This window comes from Anser anser (genome assembly GCF_964211835.1).
Source record: "Anser anser genome assembly, chromosome: 4".
Taxonomy (NCBI): domain Eukaryota; kingdom Metazoa; phylum Chordata; class Aves; order Anseriformes; family Anatidae; genus Anser; species Anser anser.
In genome coordinates this window covers 68,716,942-68,735,495 of record NC_139724.1, presented here as the reverse complement: position 1 = coordinate 68,735,495, position 18,554 = coordinate 68,716,942, and the positions used below count along the sequence as shown (strand labels likewise).

The window sequence follows — 18,554 nt, the reverse complement described above, 5'->3', positions numbered from 1 at the left end:
ATAGTCTTTGGCCACAGGAGGGCAATACTGTTCTATAATAAATTTGACATGCTTTACTCACTGAAAATCTAATTTGCAAACAGGTAGCTGAGAGGAGAATAGGATTGATCGTGTTTAACAGTCATTGAAGTCATATTGATCAAAAAGCGGATTTACGCCTTAAGCTATGTTTATAAGTGTCGACCAGCTAGTGCTCCCAACACGGCTGTGAATTTCATCTTTTCAGGAGAGCAAATTGCAGCACAGACACTGAGAGCTGCAATAAGATTTAAGGAACTGCTGCTTCCCTTTCCTTGGTTTAAATTGCCCTCCTTCCTACCACACTGTGAACTGGAGACCAGACCAAGAGGTGGCACAGGCAATGCAATAGTGAATATGGCAGCCCCTCATGGCGCTGGTGGAGGGTTCTTTGCCCCTTGTCCTGCAGCTGTTTCAAAATGCCCTAGAGACTTTAACTGAGCACAGTAAGAGTGTGTGACTCTTGCTAATACTGGTAGAACTATTTAGCTGAGAAGCATGGGTCTCATTTTTCTTTCTTTGCTTAAGAAAGTTTGAAATTTCTTTGTTTTGCCCAGAGGCCGAGGGCATGTTCTTCTGTATTAAGATCCAGACATAGGAACAGGACTCTAACTTGTTAGGTTATTAGGGATAGGATTAGTTGGTTTACACTGTCTGAGAGTTTAGCGTGAGGATGATGTTTGTCAGAGAAATTAGATGTTTCTGTGAGTACCTTTGGGCACTTAATACATTACTTAAGTACCATACATTACTTCAAATACTTAAACATTAACATGAACATAATTTGTAGAGTTTGGTTATCTCCTGAATTTGTCTGGGTTTCTCCTGAGTCTGGAGACAGTCAAACTCCCAAACTAATAGAAAAGAACAAGAAGGCTTCTCAGGGCAAACTCTCTCATCTATGTTATTAGTATGTCAGGAAAGGTCTTCAAGAAAAGTTGAAATCATATTAAAAGTTAGAAAAGCATATTTATGAAGGATAGATTGCCAGCTTCCAAGCTAACCTTTTAGGTCAACTGGAAATGAAAATGTTTCACGGAATGAATGATCTACTACCCTTTTAGCTTCTGTTTCTGAATAAAGGCTCAACGAGGTCCTGTTTGGAAGGACAATTCTTCTGAGTTTTTTTCTTCTGTTTTTCAGTTTGCAGTTTACACAGTATGTCTGACATGCCTGCAAAAGTGGAGACCCTTGCCCTTACCTTCTCTTTAAAAGTTGTTATATTTCCTCTGAATGTTTTTAAGGAAAGAATGAACAGTTGTGTAAGGTATGTCCTAAATGCAAATTTCTTTTTTGTGGTATTTTAATTTTTTAACTTTTTTTTTGTTGGTTTGTTTCATAATCCAGAACATTGTCTTTTGTTTTGCTAGAATAAATTTTATTGCTTTTATTTTTAATCTCATCTAACAGGAACCAAAGCAAAACTGACATTTTTGATACATTTGCATTGGCAAAGGGGTAAGGAACCCAATAAAAATTGTAAGTTCTTTGCAATGCTTGTAACCCAATTTGGCAATTATCTTCCAAATTGTTTAAATCATTTTGGGAGCTGGTATTGTCAAGTGCTGAGAAAAAGAATGGAATTCCTTCTGGAGAACAACCACCGCTCTCCTTCAGACAAAGGGCAGGCAGTGATGAAGAAGGCCATGAGGTGATGAAATTAAGTTTTACCAGTTGAGTAAGAGGTTTTTTCGGGTGGGCGTGGGGGGGCTTAGGGGGGAGAATCTACATTTTGCAGTTGAGACGCTTAGATAAGACTACTTTTATTCTTTTAACATGTCACTTATTTTGTATATACGGTGAAGATAAAACAGCTGGAGTCAGTCACCCACCCAAGTCAGTGGTGGCATTTTTGTATGTACTTGGGTAAATCCCTTTCTCAGTTACCTTCACAGTCCCTTTTTCTACTTGAATCACTGTATTCAAAGTCCCCTACACGACTTTAAAATCTCACCCTTAAATATTGAAGATGAATTAGATTAGCGCTTCTTTGAGTCACTGAGTGTCAGTTTTCTAACACTCAAAATGTGTGAAAATGGTCTTGTTAAAGATGATTTTTGTTACTTTCTGAGATTTTGTCTACTCTCTGCTACACATACATTGTATTCCTAGATAGATCTACACATATTGACTCTTGGAGGAGTCAAGTGTCAACTGAATGTCAGAGAAATTGCCTTTACAACCAAATCTGTTAAGGTGTGGAATAACCTCATGAAGAAAGCAAGATACTTTGTGAACTTTAGTGTGAACCAACCAAAACAACAACGAAAACCACGGATAATGTTGTCCTCCACGGGGATGAAGAAAGTGGCTAAGCATTGATAGTACTTTTCTACTTAATTAGTGTTTATCATTTTCTTCTGCTTTTTAAATAATTCACAATGAATATTACTTCAAAGGCTGATTTCTATCCCACTTCTGAATGTTAATAGGCAAAACCAACTTCTTTCATTCTTTTTACTCTTTTGCTTTAATAGTATCAACTTATTTTTCTGGCTCATCATGGAAATATTTACTGATTTAGAGGCTAAAAGAGACCATTAAGATGGGCTCATCTGACCTCTTGTGCAAACCAGACCAGAGAACTGAACTCCATAATCTGAGCATCAATTTTTCTTGAGATGAAGAATGTGTCTTTTAGAAAGACAGTACATTTTATTTCAAGACTTTCAGTGACAACAAACTCACTATATTATCTGGTAAGTCTTTGGAATGCCTAATTAGCTTCACTTCAAAATTGTCTTCTGTCTAGCATGGATGTAATTAGCGTCAGATAGCTGCTATGGAATCTAGATGTGTCTGCTTGGTTGCTCAGGAGAGAGCACCTGAGAACAACAAAGAATAGTTTGTCTTGTTTCTCCTGGATCCTGATGCCTTTAGCAATCTAGTTGAACTATCCACAAACATTTTTGGTGTAAGCTTGGAAAAACCACACCCAACGTTATAGTCTGGTGTTTGGGGGTCTATGTTATGAAGGTAAGTAGGTCAGAAGTGTGAGAGGTGGCAGAATTCACAAAGGCTAACGTTAGCCAAGACGGTCCAAGTCTCTCTCTGTCATCAGTGAAAATAGAATGGTAATTCCTTCCAAGCATCCAAGTTAGAATATTTAAAGACCTTGCAGGAGACTCTATAAATATTCCATAGTTCCATAGTGTCCATATTGTACACTTCTTTTCTGAGAGGTTTAATTTCTTGCATCTTTTATTTATTTATTTTTTTGGAGTCCTTTGGCTATATGTGGGGGGACTGTTTGAAGAAAATGTCCTTCTGAAGAGAATGGATTGACTTTCATTGGAGAATCTGTCAATAAAGAAAAAAATGATTCAAACATGAGTTAAGAGTAGCTTTCTTGTCTTTGCCAGATGAATTCCTAGGTGGGGGTGCATAGGTTCTTGTTTACAGTTGTACATTAGAGGATAGTTGTGTTGATGTACGTCAAGGACATTGAAAGTGTGTAATAATCAATTACATGAACTAAAATTTCCTCTGACCTCAATCTGGAGGGATGCTGTGTACCGTTTAGTAAGGCTATTGTTTAGTGAATATTTTTTTTTTCAGTTTTATTGTTGTGTTCGTTTTTGTCTTATGCTTTCATGTCATTTGATGATGGAAAAGCACAGTATGTGTGGGACTGTTCCTGAGCTTTAGAAAGCACAGTCACATTTCACTCACAAAAAACATTGTGACATTCAATCTGAAGAAAAATATTGTTCCTAAACACTGGGGCACGTGAATTACAGATTTTTGTTGTTACAAAGAAGAGTGTGCTCTAATCAGTTAACTGTTCAACACAACCCAACAGCTTAAAGGAGCAGAGAGGTTTTCAACAACACTGCCAGCGCACACTGGAGGGACATGATTTTTCTTTTGCTTCCAGCTTTCCCAGAACTGCTGATATTTTACACCAAAAACTTCTCATGTCTCCTATTCATTATTTAACAGGATGCTTTTTAAATCTTACGTAGTCGCTAAAAGTTCCAGAGCAGTGATGCCTTTGGCTATCTAATGTATAGCTCTTAATTTGGTTCTCGTTTTGGATCACACATAGAACCATACAGGCTGACAACTGCTGTCACCCCAGATAGATCACAGAATCATAGATGAGAAGAACCCCTGAAATCTGAAGTGGAGGAAAGTTATCATAGAATATCTGAGTTGGAAGGGACCCATGAGGATTATCAAGTCCAACTCCTGCGTCCCCAAAGGACCACCTGAAAAATCAGACCATGTGTCTGTGAGTGTTGTCCAAATGCTTCTTGAACTCCAGCAGCTCAGTGCTGTGACCACTGCCCTGGGGAGCCTGTCCCAGTGCCCGACCACCCTCTGGGTGCAGAACCTTTCCGTAACACCCAGCCTGACCCTCCCCTGTCCCAGCTCCATGCCGTTCCCTCGGGTCCTGTCGCTGTCCCCAGAGAGCAGAGCTCAGCGCCTGCCCCTCCGCTCCCCTCGTGAGGGAGCTGCAGGCCGCCATGAGGCCTCCCCTCGGCCTGCTCTGCTCTGGGCTGAACAAGGCAGCTCTGGGCTGCCTCAGAGCCTTGCAGGGATGTCACAAGAGTCCTGGAATAATGGGTGCTTCAATATGAGACACAATTAAGGAGAAATAAATAAAATTGACCATTTGAATTGGTATAGATATTGAAGGATGCGTGTTCTGTTGCCAGCTCTGTGACAGACCTGCTATATGCCTTTCCTAAGTTTTTCTCTTACCCGCGGTTGTCTGTTTAAAGGATGAAACTTTTGGGATTGGAGCCCTCTGATGTGATTTGGTCAGGCCTACTCTTTCTTTGTGGCTTCTAGGTCTGTCTATAAAATAAATACTAACAGGTTGCTCTGAGGCTTTAGAGAGACACAACTCTGTATACTCTTGTACAATTGATTTTTTTTTCCAGGTGTTATCATCACAAAATGATGCAGCTAATCCACTGCTGTGTGAAAGGCTGCTCCTTGGTGATATACTGCAATAAGGGGTGCTTATTTCTATTTGTTAGTTATACTAGGAAAGCCAAAAAAAAAAAAAAGTGGAAAAGCAGCTTAAGTTTTTAAACCTATTATGCAGTATTCCAAGAGGTCAAGTTGCTTTTCTTTTAAAATACAATTTAATTGAAAATGGACAGTAGCCTGGATCTTCTTCAGGCGTAATGAAGCAGGCTATTGATATGCACCATGAGTCCCTGATTAAAATCAGAAGGCTAGGAATGTTCAGCCAATTAGGCAATTTGTGAGACATTGGCCCAATTAGTTTGGGACCATGGAGAAGCAGGTACACAGTAAGATACTTTGTGTATTCCCTGTAAACAAACAAACAAAAAAAACCCTACAAGGTGCTGAATGATGTCCAGGCTAATAAAGCCAATTAATTGGCTGAACTCTCTTACTGCTCTTTATTTTGCCTCCAGAAACATTTCTCTGTAATAGAAATTTACCAAGTAGGTAAACATAACATTAGGGAAGCACAAAGTGGTGTTTGTTTGTTTGTTTTATTTTTTTACTTTTTACCTCATAAAAGGAGATAATTCTTCAACTGTTTTATATATTAGGATTTTGCAAAGAACTGTTTCAGAACATGCCTTAAAAATTAAAAAATCCAAAGACGCTGGTGAAATTCCTTGAATAAGATTATCAGTAGAATTCACTTTATAGCTTTTCTATGAATTACAGGAATGATATGAGCAAGAAATTCCTTTTCTTGCTCTCCATTGTTGTTTTCTGGTTGTGCTGCATATGCTGTATCTGCAGACAAAGTAGAAGTTACTCATTTTTGCCTACTGAGAATAAGCGAAAAGGGACAAAGTTACGTTTTCTGCAGAACATAATATAAATACGTATTTTGCCTATTAAATATGCCACAGGATGTCTGAGACCATTAAAACTTTCCTGTCTGGAGACAAGCGGAAGTTTTAGAAATGTGAGGGTTTTTTATGTGGGGAAAACACAAAGGCATCCCAGCACAAACAGTTTAGGAAGAGGTCTACATCATCTCCATGATGGCTTTATTGGATCACTTTATTGGATCTCTATGTTGGCTTTATTGACACCTGAATTATTGCTGTGAGATATTAATGAAAAGACTAGAAACCGAGAGCTTAGTTTAATATCTGGAAAATCCTCTAATTCTGTGTTGTGAATATAGCAGTTTCTGAACACCTCCTTTTACAAATCCCTGGTTAAAAAAATGACTTTCTTAAAGGAGTACAGAAACTGAAGGACTTTTGGATCATCTTAAGCAGGAAATATTCACTGTAGAATATGATTACAATTACATACAGATAACTCTCCATGCATTTCAGGTTCCAGTTTTGTCATGTACAGATCCTTGTGAAGTACAAAGACACATCCAATGATGTATTATTTGGTAAGAATATGCCTTATCATGGATCTACCCAAAGTACAGAAAAATCTATCATTAAGTTTGCAATGCTGGAACTATTTATTTACTTAGTTATATTTAAATAGATGTATTTTATTAGGGAGGAAGGAAATGATTAATTAGCTCTCAGCTAGGAGACATGCACAGGGTATTCATCAGATTTGCCAAATTGGTCACAGCTGCAATTGTTTCTAAACTGAAGAAAATATTGTTTGACACTGGCAAGTAAAGATAGAAAAGTTTCCTTGACTTTGTTAGCAATTCAGTCTCCCTGAAGGAAAAAAGTACATTGCAGAGGCTTTAACCAAAAATCAAAGCTTCGCATAGTTTGGTTGGCTGCTGTTACAAAACACGTGCTTCACAGCTCTTGAGTGTTTGAAAAACAGGTTGATTTAATCATTGACTCAGGGGCTTTATTCACATGAAAAAGGGAATTAAAGTTCAGCTACTTTGTTGTGGACTAAATATTAATCCCAAGGTGACGGGTACTGGGGTGCCTAAGAGATAGCACTCAATTACTGAAGGTGTTGAAGGTTTTTTGGCAGCCTGGTGCCTATTCATTGCACTTGTGCTGAACAAGGAAGCAACTGGAACAAAAAAATAACAACCACAAATCCTTCAGGGAATGTATCAAGTCAGAATTAAGTTACTTCTTTTGCCAGCCAAAAATTTCTGGTGGAAAGTGTGATTTCCATAAGTAATGCAGCTGCACGGTGAAGTCTGACGTTGCCTATGAGGTGTTTATGTTACTAGCAGCGGCAGTAAATTAAGGAACGTTTACCTATGGCCCAGTCAGCTGGAGCCATTGGCAGTCTGTACAGAGAACAGCATGGCTTTGCTGCAGCTAGCTTTGTGCTGGAAAGTTTCCCTTCAGCTGTAGTCCATGAGAAAAGGCAGTTTGTAAGGAGAACAGAAACGTTCGCTTTGCAGAGGTGTCCCGGCCTGAATACAGGGCACAGCTCTCAGTTCCTCCTGTTGCACTTCCACTGTATTTAAAATAATGAAATGCTTTCTAGACCATGGCAAATAAGTGTGAGAATGAGTTTATAGCCTCCAAGCAATGGTATTCCCCTGAGAAAGGTCAGTGCTAGACTCCAGTCAGTGAATACCTAATAGAAAATACTGAGAGCATGTGTTGAGGAAGGGGCTCCTTTTTCTAAATTTTCAATTATTCCTTCAAAAGCCTAGATTTAGTAAGAAGATCTGAGGAAGCCCTTCTTTTCTTAAGAAATTGTAAGCGAGCAGTGCCTTAGGGTATCTTCCTGCAGAATTAGGAAGGGAAGACAGATTACTTACAGCTTAGGTGTGTACTGACAGAGCAGCGAGCAAACAGGATCATGAGAGAGTGCACCCTTCTCTGGTTCAGCTTTGTGATTTGACTGGTTTTATTTGGGAGTCTCAGCCATACTGCAAGTGGGACAGGGAGTGGGCTGTGCTACCTTGTGACCTGAGTGGGGCTAAGACCTGGGATGGGTATGTGGAGAGAGTCCTGGCCATTTTGGGCACCCTCGGGGTTAGATGGAAGCTGAACGTGAGTTTTGAGGGGCCAAATTTTGAAAGGAGGCACCTCACTGATGCAGTCCCAAAGGAGATACAGGGAGCCTGTCACAGATTGGGTGAATTGCTCCACAATCAATAATAATTACTATTTTTTTTTCTTCTACCACATATATACCAACTAATTTCAAACTTATTATTCTCTTTTTATATTGTCTGCAGCTCAGAAAATTTTGGAAATTTTTGTTGTTGTTCAGAAAATCAGAATCTGTCTATTTGTAGAGTTAAATTTGTATTTTGACCAATTTTTATTGCTTATTTCCTAAAGGTCATGCTGTTCTCACATGATGTACTGATTCTCTTCAGTATAGTGTCCAAATTTTGGGTCACCAGGAGACTTCATTGACATATTTTTCTTTTAGTTGGTATCCTTTATGAAAACATTATCTGACATCAGTCCCAAGACTGATTCTTTAAAAATTCCAAGAAGTAGAGAGCTGCCTTCACTGTCAGCACTTGGCTTTCTCCAGTTCCTTACTTAGAATTTTTGCCTGAATCCTTAACTCTTGATTTTAAGTCAGTACTACTGGCTTTACACCATATACAGTGCTTTACTGAAAGATCATATCTATTCTATATCTTATTTTGTAATTTTTGGGTCTTAACTTTCAAGCCCATATAATCTCTTTTTCTTTAAAAGACACCTGACACTTACCAAGTACTTTATGCTTTACCTTGATTGTAGTCATAAGCTGCAAAAGAATGCCTGTGATTATTTATCGAAGCTAAAGTGTTCTTCAAAGCAGAAACTGCATCTTTTTCATGTAAAAACTGTGAGTTCAATCAACCAGATAATCATGTTTAGGGTTATGATAACAGATGCATAGCGTCTATGAGTCACTCATATTTTTTTTTCTGTCAGATCCAAAATTATAGCTCACTTTTGATAATTTGTACTCCAGAGTCATGCCTCCAGATGAAAAAGGTGAAGGAACAGCATCTGAAAATGAAATACCATGTGGAGAACATGACAATTCGCTTTTCCTGTCTTGGAATTAGAGTTTAATTACAATCAAAGAACTCTTCAACGTAAATTGCAGTTGCAGATTTTACAGCCACATGTGATGGTTTATGTCTTGCAAGTAGTTTCATGGAATGATTCACATCAGTATATACTCAATTTGGTAATAATGCTTGTCTAAGAAAGGGCTCTGACTGAGATGATGGGCAATGTTTTTGAAATCTCCAGGGCTCTGCTAGTTCTGAATTTGTTTTTCCTCCAGTTTTCAGATGTGTTATTGTCCCACAGCTGTGCAAGTCTGGGAGCAAATGTCGGCTTTTCACATTTCTCAATCAACCTCAGTGGAAAAATCAGAAAGTGCAGCTTTAATGAATTGTCATGGCAAACAGTGCAGTTTCTCTAGTCGAGTAGTTCACAAAATTTGCACACTGTGTCCATAAGAAATCTCCATGCTTCTTTAGACAAAATGATATTGAGGTATACAGATAATTGTGTTACACTGATAGTAATCTTGTCCTACTTCAATATCACATAGTTTTACATTTCTGTGATAAGAGAGTTATTTAGGATACACTATTTAGTTTCAACTGCTTGGCCAGCTGGAAATGTTCCAGCTGTGGATTTAGGGTCTTAACTATGCCAGATGATGGGTACATCTGAAAATGTCCTCTTTTCAAAAAGCCAAGCTCCTTTCAGTATAGTAAAGAAAGTAATCTAAGCCAGAGAAGGCTAAGGAACAAGAGGGAAAGCATAAGCAGATGCAGGTAAGATTAAAAATAAAATGCAAGTATAATAACCCTGATGGATTGGTTGCGTGTAGCAATAAAGATATAAATTAATACATTTTGTTTCAGTCTCAGATACAAAGGAAAAGTAAATTTTCATTTGCATGTTTTACGAAATGAATTGTAACTAATTTCGTCTGGTTAATTTGAGGCTCCTTCCCCCCCCCCCCCCCCCAATTATGGGACAGAAATCCAGGACTAAATGTTTTGTTTCCACTGTGCTTTTGATTTCATCTGAATCTGTGCTTGCATAATATCATTAATAAAGAGCTATACTATATATATGAAAGGCATTGTCTTCCTATTAAATTCATTATACACCTGTATTGGTGAAATTGTATATATAAAGCCTAACGTTTGTCTTTACCTCATCTTCAAAAATGGGCTAATACTTAATTCTTTTTGTAAAGTTTGGTGAATAATAACTTAAGGGTACTCGTTTGTGGATCCTCAACAAAAAAGCATAAAAGTTGGTTAGCCCCTGTGCTGCATTTAAATTTCCTCTGTTGTTTAAAAATCTCAAAGCTTTTTATAAATATTGTCAGTTGAATGTTCAGAATGTGGGGAATTGCAGCCTGTTTGCCTGAAGGCTATTTCAAGGGAGAGCTCGTGCCCAGCATCTTGTCTCATTCCCTCTAAGCTGGGAAAACACCCAGATACCCCAAATTCTACCCCTCTGCTGCCTATCATATAGCGGTGTTTTCTTCACGTGCCTTCAGAATAGGTGTGCTCTGTGGTCCACCTGGTCAGTTTTAAAGTTGAATAATTTTGCTTGGTCTCTCCTTTCAATGAACATCTCCAAAAGGACTAGTATCATCAAGATTGCCCTAAATAACTCCAAACCGATAAGCACAAACATAACGTGATTTGGAAGCTCCAATTTAAAGATTGCTTTAATAGCTTCAAGCTGATCACAGCCTTTTGCAACTACTTGTTGTATGTTAGTGTACAACAAATATAAGTGCTTTCCTATTTCTTCTCCCACCTGTTTTACGTGAATGCCTCTTTACAGCAATTATCTTTTATACAAAAGCAATGCATTTCAATGCCCTTACTTCAGCATGAAAGAAAGAGAAAACATGCCAGTATGAACGCTTACATTGTCACAGGAGATGCTGGAATAAGGAGTTTGATTTAAGCCTATCAAACAAATCTTGTTTTAAATAAATCTTTTTTTTTTTTTTTTTTTTTTTTTAATTCCTTGCAGACTTTATGCTCACTTCAATTTACTTCAGAGCAGGCTGTTTAGTAGTAAGTGACATCATGTCGGAGAGGTCCTCATACAAACATAAATGATTGTTCTCTGTCTGCCACAGGATTTTGAAAATACCTGTGAAAAATTTGAAGGGCATCAGCAGCATTTTTGAGAAGAGAAGGGTGTTAATCACGCATAGCAAATCCAACTAGAAGCTCTCTTCTGTCTAGGTAAGTGACCAGCCTCGAATTGGAGGGGAGGACCAGAAAATGTACTGATATCATGAAACTACAGGGTTTCTTCAGGAAGGTGAAAATGCCATACAGACAGCTTTTAAAACACTATATTGGCTTTTTAAAGAGGATTCAACAGTGTTGAAAATGAGATATGTGAATGGATTGCTTTTCCTGTGATGCTTCAAAACCACAGTTTTCAACCCTTTGACTGGAACAAACCTGCAATCATTTTGCTTCCTTGTTGGGTCTATGACTGTCAGATGTTCTTTAAAAAGACTATTTGGCAGATTTATGAAACAACACATATAAAAAAATCCTAAAGGTTTCAGTATAGTGTCAGATTGCTATGTAAGCTACTGATCAAATGGGCTATTGCAAGCATTTCATGGCACATTGTGCTGTCTTCCATGGTATCTTTCTGAGTCTAAAACTAGACCCTTGGGGAAAGATTCAGGTATGTGTGTTAATATTCTCTGCTCATACAACAGAAGTTTCAGCAGTCGGGCTGAACCTGCTTCCATAGCAGGTTTCAGAGCCTGTGTTCAATGTGGCAAAAATAGGTTGCTGACACTTTGTATGCACTAAGAGATGTTGAATTTACAGAAATATTAAGTGAATCCATTAATCTGTTATGAGCAATTGCCCTCCTGGTAAGTCATACATTTTCCCATTTATTGTATTGTGTCCTAGCCAACTATTGCCCTTTCAGAATAACGTGCCAAAAATCAGCTCAGGCAGAAGTTTACAACTCACAGAAATGGGGCCTATTAAATTCATAAGAGCTTTGGAAACCAACCTATACAATTCTAAGTACATCAGAATTCCAGAAAGGGAACAATCATTATAATTTATATTATTACTATTCAACCAGACAATAAATGAGGCCTCAGATATATTTTAACTCTTCATAAGGTTTTAGACTGTATTCTCTTTTAGATAATAGGCTTTACGGAAGATCAATATGAAAACAAATGTGCCAATTATTTACACCAAATAATTTGACTTCTGGGAATATTCAGAGATTTCAGAAGAGAAAAGTCACAGTAATAGCACATTAGATCACAAATGCTGTTCTGTGTGTAATGAAACGTTTTGTTATCATTTAAGTGTTAAATGTAATTCACAGAAACGTGCTTCAATGCTTAAAATATGTACATTGTTATAGTTGCTTTTAACCAATTCAAAAAGGAAAATGAGGAATGCTTATGTCCATTAATAACTATGCAAATATGATTATAATAAAGATGTAGTTTCTAAAGATGTAATTTATTTCTTCTGACTTGGTATGACAAAGATCAAAATATATATATATTGTTTTGAGTTTTAAATAAATAGCCCTTTTGTTGTCGTTAGGTAGAATGCAGTTGTCAAATGCATAAGGTTTAAAGCAACATAGACATTTCATGAGGTCATGCTGTCTAGTAATGTAATTTTTATCAATTCTACTAGGCAGAGTTAACAAATTAGAAAATCTCTGTGCAATATAAAATTCTTCACTCCTGTCAGTAGTTATTAATGTAATTCTGTTTACTCTTTCTCTTAGGCTTTTGAACCTCTAGCAGGGGTATACACTTTTTGCCATCTTGAGATTCAGTCAATAAATTCCCAGTGAACATCGTTATACTGTTAATGCATTTAATTATCAGTTATTTGTTATTTCTTTGCCTAAAAAGAATAGCTTATGACAGTACATTTCATTTTTTGAGATGAGCATAAAGATTTTGGATTTTAGTGGATTACACAGTGCTTTCAAAGTAAGTATTCATATAGTTTAGAGCAGTTATGAAGCTTACACTGTTTTTGGTGCACGCTACTCTATTAAGAGTGGACATATATTTTGACTCATATACTCAATCCTTTAGTTCTTCAACCTATATAAAAAAAAAAAAGAAAATAGAATGTCTATGTAGATGCCAAAGCCACTTCTTACCATGAGAGACCTCTGCACTCCCTGGCAATGTGTGCTGGGTTCTGGCATCAGAAGGCAAAGAAGAGGATATTTTCTATAACATGACTCTGTCCTCTCAAGAAGAAATGCACTATAGATCCACAGTGTAGAATTCACCCATTACCATTTTATTTTGTCTTGCAGAAGGCAGCAAAAGAGAAACGGACTCTATTCTGTGAGTCACAGTGGCTGCTATGCACTATTGTACTTATTCTATCACTTCTACTCAAACAGTGTTGACTGTAACCAGGACTCTTCTGTCAAGCAGGCAAATAACACCGACAGGCCTGAAGCCTGGATGTTTGAGTCTAATTCCACTTAGGCTAGGTATGAGGACCACTGCTATATTTGAATGAGTATGTATTTGTTTTTTACTAAAACAACTGAAGACAAATACTGAGTAGAGTAATTTATGAATTGCTTGATGGAGTCTCCATCACTGGCAATCGTAAGTGAAGAATGGAGATTTTTTCTAAAGGGCTCTGCTTTAGGCATGGTTACATTGAGGTAAGTTTGATAGTCTACCTTATGCAGAAAGTTAGAAATGGATTTCACAAAGGTCCTTTCTGGTCTTTCAGAGTAGGAGCACCCTTTTTTTTTTTTTTTAAATCATTAAAAGCAAAACCAACTCTGCATCACTAATGAAATGATTGCTTATAATGTTAATGACTTTGGCTTGATGTCTAATAAACTCTGCCATTTTCAAACTCATTACTGATTTGCCATTTGTAACAATTTGCAACAATGAGTAACAGCATTGTCCAGGACTCCATTTTTTTTGGCTTTCTCCTGTAAGCATCCTTATGTCCTGGTGACTCCATTAACCATAATTTGAATGTTTTCAATCTGTCTGATAGAGACAACATTAATTTTTAGGTAGTGCTGAATTTTTTAAATCAAGCTGTTATACGGCATAAAATGAAATGCTTTTTAGCAATCTGAACATATCATGTCAACACAATTACAAGATTGAAATCTTGTCAGGGACCCTGCCTTCTATCAGATTTACAGTTTCTAGCTTTAGTGAAGAGAAAAAAAATTCTAGATAGCATTTCAGTGTAATGCTTGAAGTCAACTAAAGGATTATCCATCCTTCCCAAAGGGTAGACTTTCATTTGCATACCTATATCCATGCAATGTTCATTTTCAGCAAGAGCTTTGACCTTTCCTACTCTACTGACAGATGAACTGGGAGTTAGGTTTCATTCCTCATACTTTAGTTGTATCACAGCGACAGGACCGTCCAGGTTCCTAGCTGATGCAGAAGAATGTTGCAGGCTGTCATATATACCTGTCAGAAGTTTTAATTTCGTAGTGCTCTTTTGAGTGAAGACAGATTTAGCAAAAAAAAGTCCCGATTCAGAAACATCCTGCTTGATTCTTAAGAGCTGTAGGGCATGAAGTCTTCCCAAAGCTGCTACAAGTGTGTCTGCTTCAGAGCTAATACCTTTTCTGTGAACAATTTCTGCATTGATAATGGAGACAGAACAATACAAAAGGTTTGTGTTCTGAGAATATTCTAGACCAGCATCTCTGCTTTTGCAAGTTGTCAGAGCTTAAATGACTCCAGCGGCACTGTTCCAGCTTCAACAGCCTGGAGCTTTGGCTTTGTTTCTGATTACACTTTATTTATTTATTTATTTATGTTTCCCTCATCTAAACCCCCCATCTAAAAGATTTTGCCCCTTCCCAGAACCTGCAGGTGTTCAAATGTAGCTATTACAAACATTCAGCTATTTACTTCTTTACACTGAATCCTAATCTCTGAGAGGAATTCACTGCATCTTGTGGTACCCTATGTGTAGTGCAGAGATACTCTGCTGCATTTTGTTTATGGCAATGTCTAAAATTTACAGGTATTTTTTTACTCTTCATTATCACATAAACATACAAATATCCCGGTGAGTGTCTGCATATATCTGGGATATTCAGAGCAGAAGTAATTGTATTTTCCTGCCTTTGTACTGACAAGTGTTTTGGAGGCACAGAGATTTTCAGTCCATGTTTAGTTACCATTCAGCACAATCAGCATGTTTTCCATTTAGCATTATTTATGTAATACACCCACAAAGGCAGATATATCCTTGCTATCTGCTTCCCCACACCACAGACAGTAGTGATTAGTGAAAAAGAAAGCTACCTTCTCTTCTTAAGGGACTTTATATTCTACATTTCAGACAGGATAAAAAAGTAATAAAAACACCTCTCCAAAACAAAGAAAGAGACTCAAAGACTCACTACAACCCCATTCTGTCTCAGGAAGAAAACCTTGGAAAATACTCTTTTTTACCCAACCCAAAATACCACATCAGCCAAAGTCTAAAATTTTCCTGTGTCTGTCTCACAGGTAAAGTGAGTTGCCTGTTTCATGGAATCACAGAATAGCCTGGGTTGGAAGGGACCCACAAAGATTGAGTCATTGAGTCTGACTCCTGGCTCCAGTTGTGTAGAGAAAAGTAATTCCTGTGTAGCTGATGGTTGAATCAGGTTTAGGTAGACCTGGAGTCAGTGGAACAAGTCCAGGGTGCCAAAGACTGGGAATACCTACATGTTTTCTATTAGCTAGTGAAATTTGAAGGAGTTCAGCAGCTCTGAAAACCAAATCATGTTTATTAACGGCTTAAGTCCTTCTGTTAACCAAGGAAATTAGAACACTTCGCCATATTTCCTCACTAGGAAGCTTGCTTGTTTAACCCTATTCCATCTGCGACCCCAAGCTTATGTGAAAAATACAGCTCCGCTTTTTCTTAGCAGATACTTTTCTAAGTTTTTTGAAAAACCTCCAGTGATGTAAAGTCCACGGTTTTCCAGGCAGCCTCTTCCAGTGTTTAATTATCCTGAATGATAAAGCATTTTCTCCTCTGCAGCAATTTAAGCTCATTACTCCCTGTCCTATCCTCAGTGGACTTGAATAACAGTTTGCTGTCTTCCTCTTTGTTGTAGTTTTAACATGCTAGAAGACCATTAAGTTTTCTCACTCTTGCCTTCTCTATACACGACCACCCCAGTCCTTTCAGGTTTTCTTTTTTATACCTTATACACAATTCTCCTCTTTATACGATATGCTATTTACATAACATCATGTTTGCCTATGTGGTGGCAACGGGCAAATAAAGTCAAGTGCATGGAATTATTAGGAGAAATCTTGCCATTTGCCTTGTGATGTTCACGGTATGTTAAAACTGAGAGCCAACCCAAGCTGTGTCCTTTATGCATGCCCCCCATTATCCTACTTGTATCTCTTATTCTCATCACCTGGAAAAGGGCATGAACAACATGGGCACCAAGTTTGGAGAGGTATTCATGATAGTTCATACTGAAGTGCTAGGTGACTGTGAGGAATGGCAGAAAGAACAAAGAAGTCATTCAGTCACAGAATGTCAGATAGAATTAGGTGCAGATAAATTGATGAACATAGAAAAAAGTTGTATGAACTTCACATAATGGGCTCCAAACTGGCATTAACACTCAGTGGGAAGATCAGAGTTTGTCATGATGGAGTTCAGGGAAGGCAAATAAGAATCAAAGGCGTAATCTGACTAGAATAGAGAAGGTAAGGCTGAAAGCCACAAAATCGCAGCAGGCTTGGAGAAATAAGATGGAGACTCTTCTCTGGCTCTTTATACAAGAAGTAGGAAGCCTGAATGAAAATTATGAGAACTGTGTTCTAATCAGAGAGGAAGAAGTGATTCTTCACAGGTCTGGTTGAAGACCTTTGAACATCATTGTCCAGGATGTTGTGGCTCCTTTAGCATGAATTCAAAGGGCTTGAATATATCATAGGCACAGAGGGAGACTGGACAATTTCATGGAAGCTTCACTGACACTAAGTAAACACACAGAAAAACATGTATAGCCCAGGAATCCCCTAAACTGGATAGTTGGAACCTGGAAAATGAGGGAAAAACATCCCTGTACTGAATTTTGTATCTGTCTGCTGTGGAAACAGAATACTATGCCACGCAGATCTTTGATCTCATTCAATACTACGTTTCGTACTACCTTGATCTCATTCAAAATTTTTTTTTTCTTTTTTCTTTTTTTTTTTTAGGTGCAACCAATATTTCTTCTTCAGAGGAGATGAATATGAAATTCTGGTCTTGATGAAGACTGTGGCAACTTTCTCACTGGTGTTAATAGATGGTCATTTAGATGGTCATTTCATTCCAGGATTTTCAGCCACAATAAATTATCCTGGAAGCAAACGCTGTAGCAGAGGAACCTGCCACGATGTTGAAATATCTGAGAAGATAAAGCAAACATCAAGATACAGCACAGTATTAGTCAGATAATCCCAAATGCATAGAACAAACATACAGAATGACAGTCACAGAGAAGGACTTAACTAGAGTAATATTTTCATTTATCAGGTTTGAAGTTGGAGGTTTTATACTTTCTCCCAAAAGTCTAGAAACATTATTCTGGAAATAACAGTTTTCAGAAAATAAAATTACTGTGACTGTACCGTGGTAATATTATCTTATTCCTGGTTTGAATTAGACCACTTGAAATAGTCTCACAAGACTCAAGTCAAAAGTGAAAGGTTTAGGGCAGAGAATAACAGATGATTCTGGAAATGATTTTCAGAGAGCTGTCACTGCTGACCTGTTAATGGTTTTATTGTGGAAGGCAGATATAGCGTTACATATGGAGAAACTCAATTAGAAGTTTAACTTTATTTTTCTCTAAAAGCCCTTTCCCTGTTCCTGAGGTGTGACAGCCTCGTATGTTTGTTCTGATTCTGACATTGATCTCTGCAGTTTCATCTATAATCTCCTGCAGAGCTGTAACCAAGTTTCCCTCTAAGGAAGATTCAACATTCATGTATAACCGTATGGCACAAACACTGTCTCTCCCATCCTGTGGGTATATCACTGGGGAACAAATATTGTACAAAATTACTTGAATTGTCACAAATGGTACTAAATACAAGAAAATGCTGACTCACAACTGCTGTTTGGATGCTTTGTAAAAATCTAAAGTTTTATGAAATCATAATGAGATCACATCAGTTCCCAGATAGGGCTCTGGCTCTACAAGAAAATATATGAGTATTTGAGTGCTTAGACTGGGACTTTAATTTTCCAGTTAATCCTTTGCACAGCACCATAAAACTGTGAGTTATATAGTTAGGTGTATAAAGTGAAAATACATGCAGAGATATGGAAAGTAAGCTGCTGGTGTTATTTATTGCTTGTTCTATAGCAATGTTTAGTACTACAGTCAAGGGACAGGGCCTGGTTTGTGAGATGCACTGTATTCACAAGTAACAGGAAGTTTGACTACTTGGAAGACAGTAAATATTCTCCAATAAATATTTCAGAATAAATTGTTCTCTATCTGTATCTGGAAATGTAGTCGCCCATTTAAAATAAGACAGAAACATCAGTTAAAAAAATAAAACACTCATCTATTCCTAGCTGAAAAGTTTTGAAGGGAATGGAAATATTAGTAAAAGAAAAGCCTTCTTTAAATAACTTAGCAGTA

General features: G+C 37.6%; 1 protein-coding gene across 1 annotated transcript in view; it reads left to right on the top strand.

Moving 5' to 3' along the window:
* Positions 1-18,017, top strand: part of LOC310898192 (uncharacterized protein) — a 31,839-nt gene extending 13,822 nt beyond the window's left edge. Inside the window, exons 6-8 of the mRNA XM_083832753.1 lie at positions 1,162-1,285; positions 11,005-11,113; positions 17,119-18,017. Coding sequence (XP_083688879.1) covers positions 1,162-1,285; positions 11,005-11,095 — 215 coding nt within the window. The 3' untranslated portion in view covers positions 11,096-11,113; positions 17,119-18,017. The remainder of the gene's footprint in view (positions 1-1,161; positions 1,286-11,004; positions 11,114-17,118) is intronic.
* Positions 18,018-18,554: the final 537 nt, after the last annotated feature.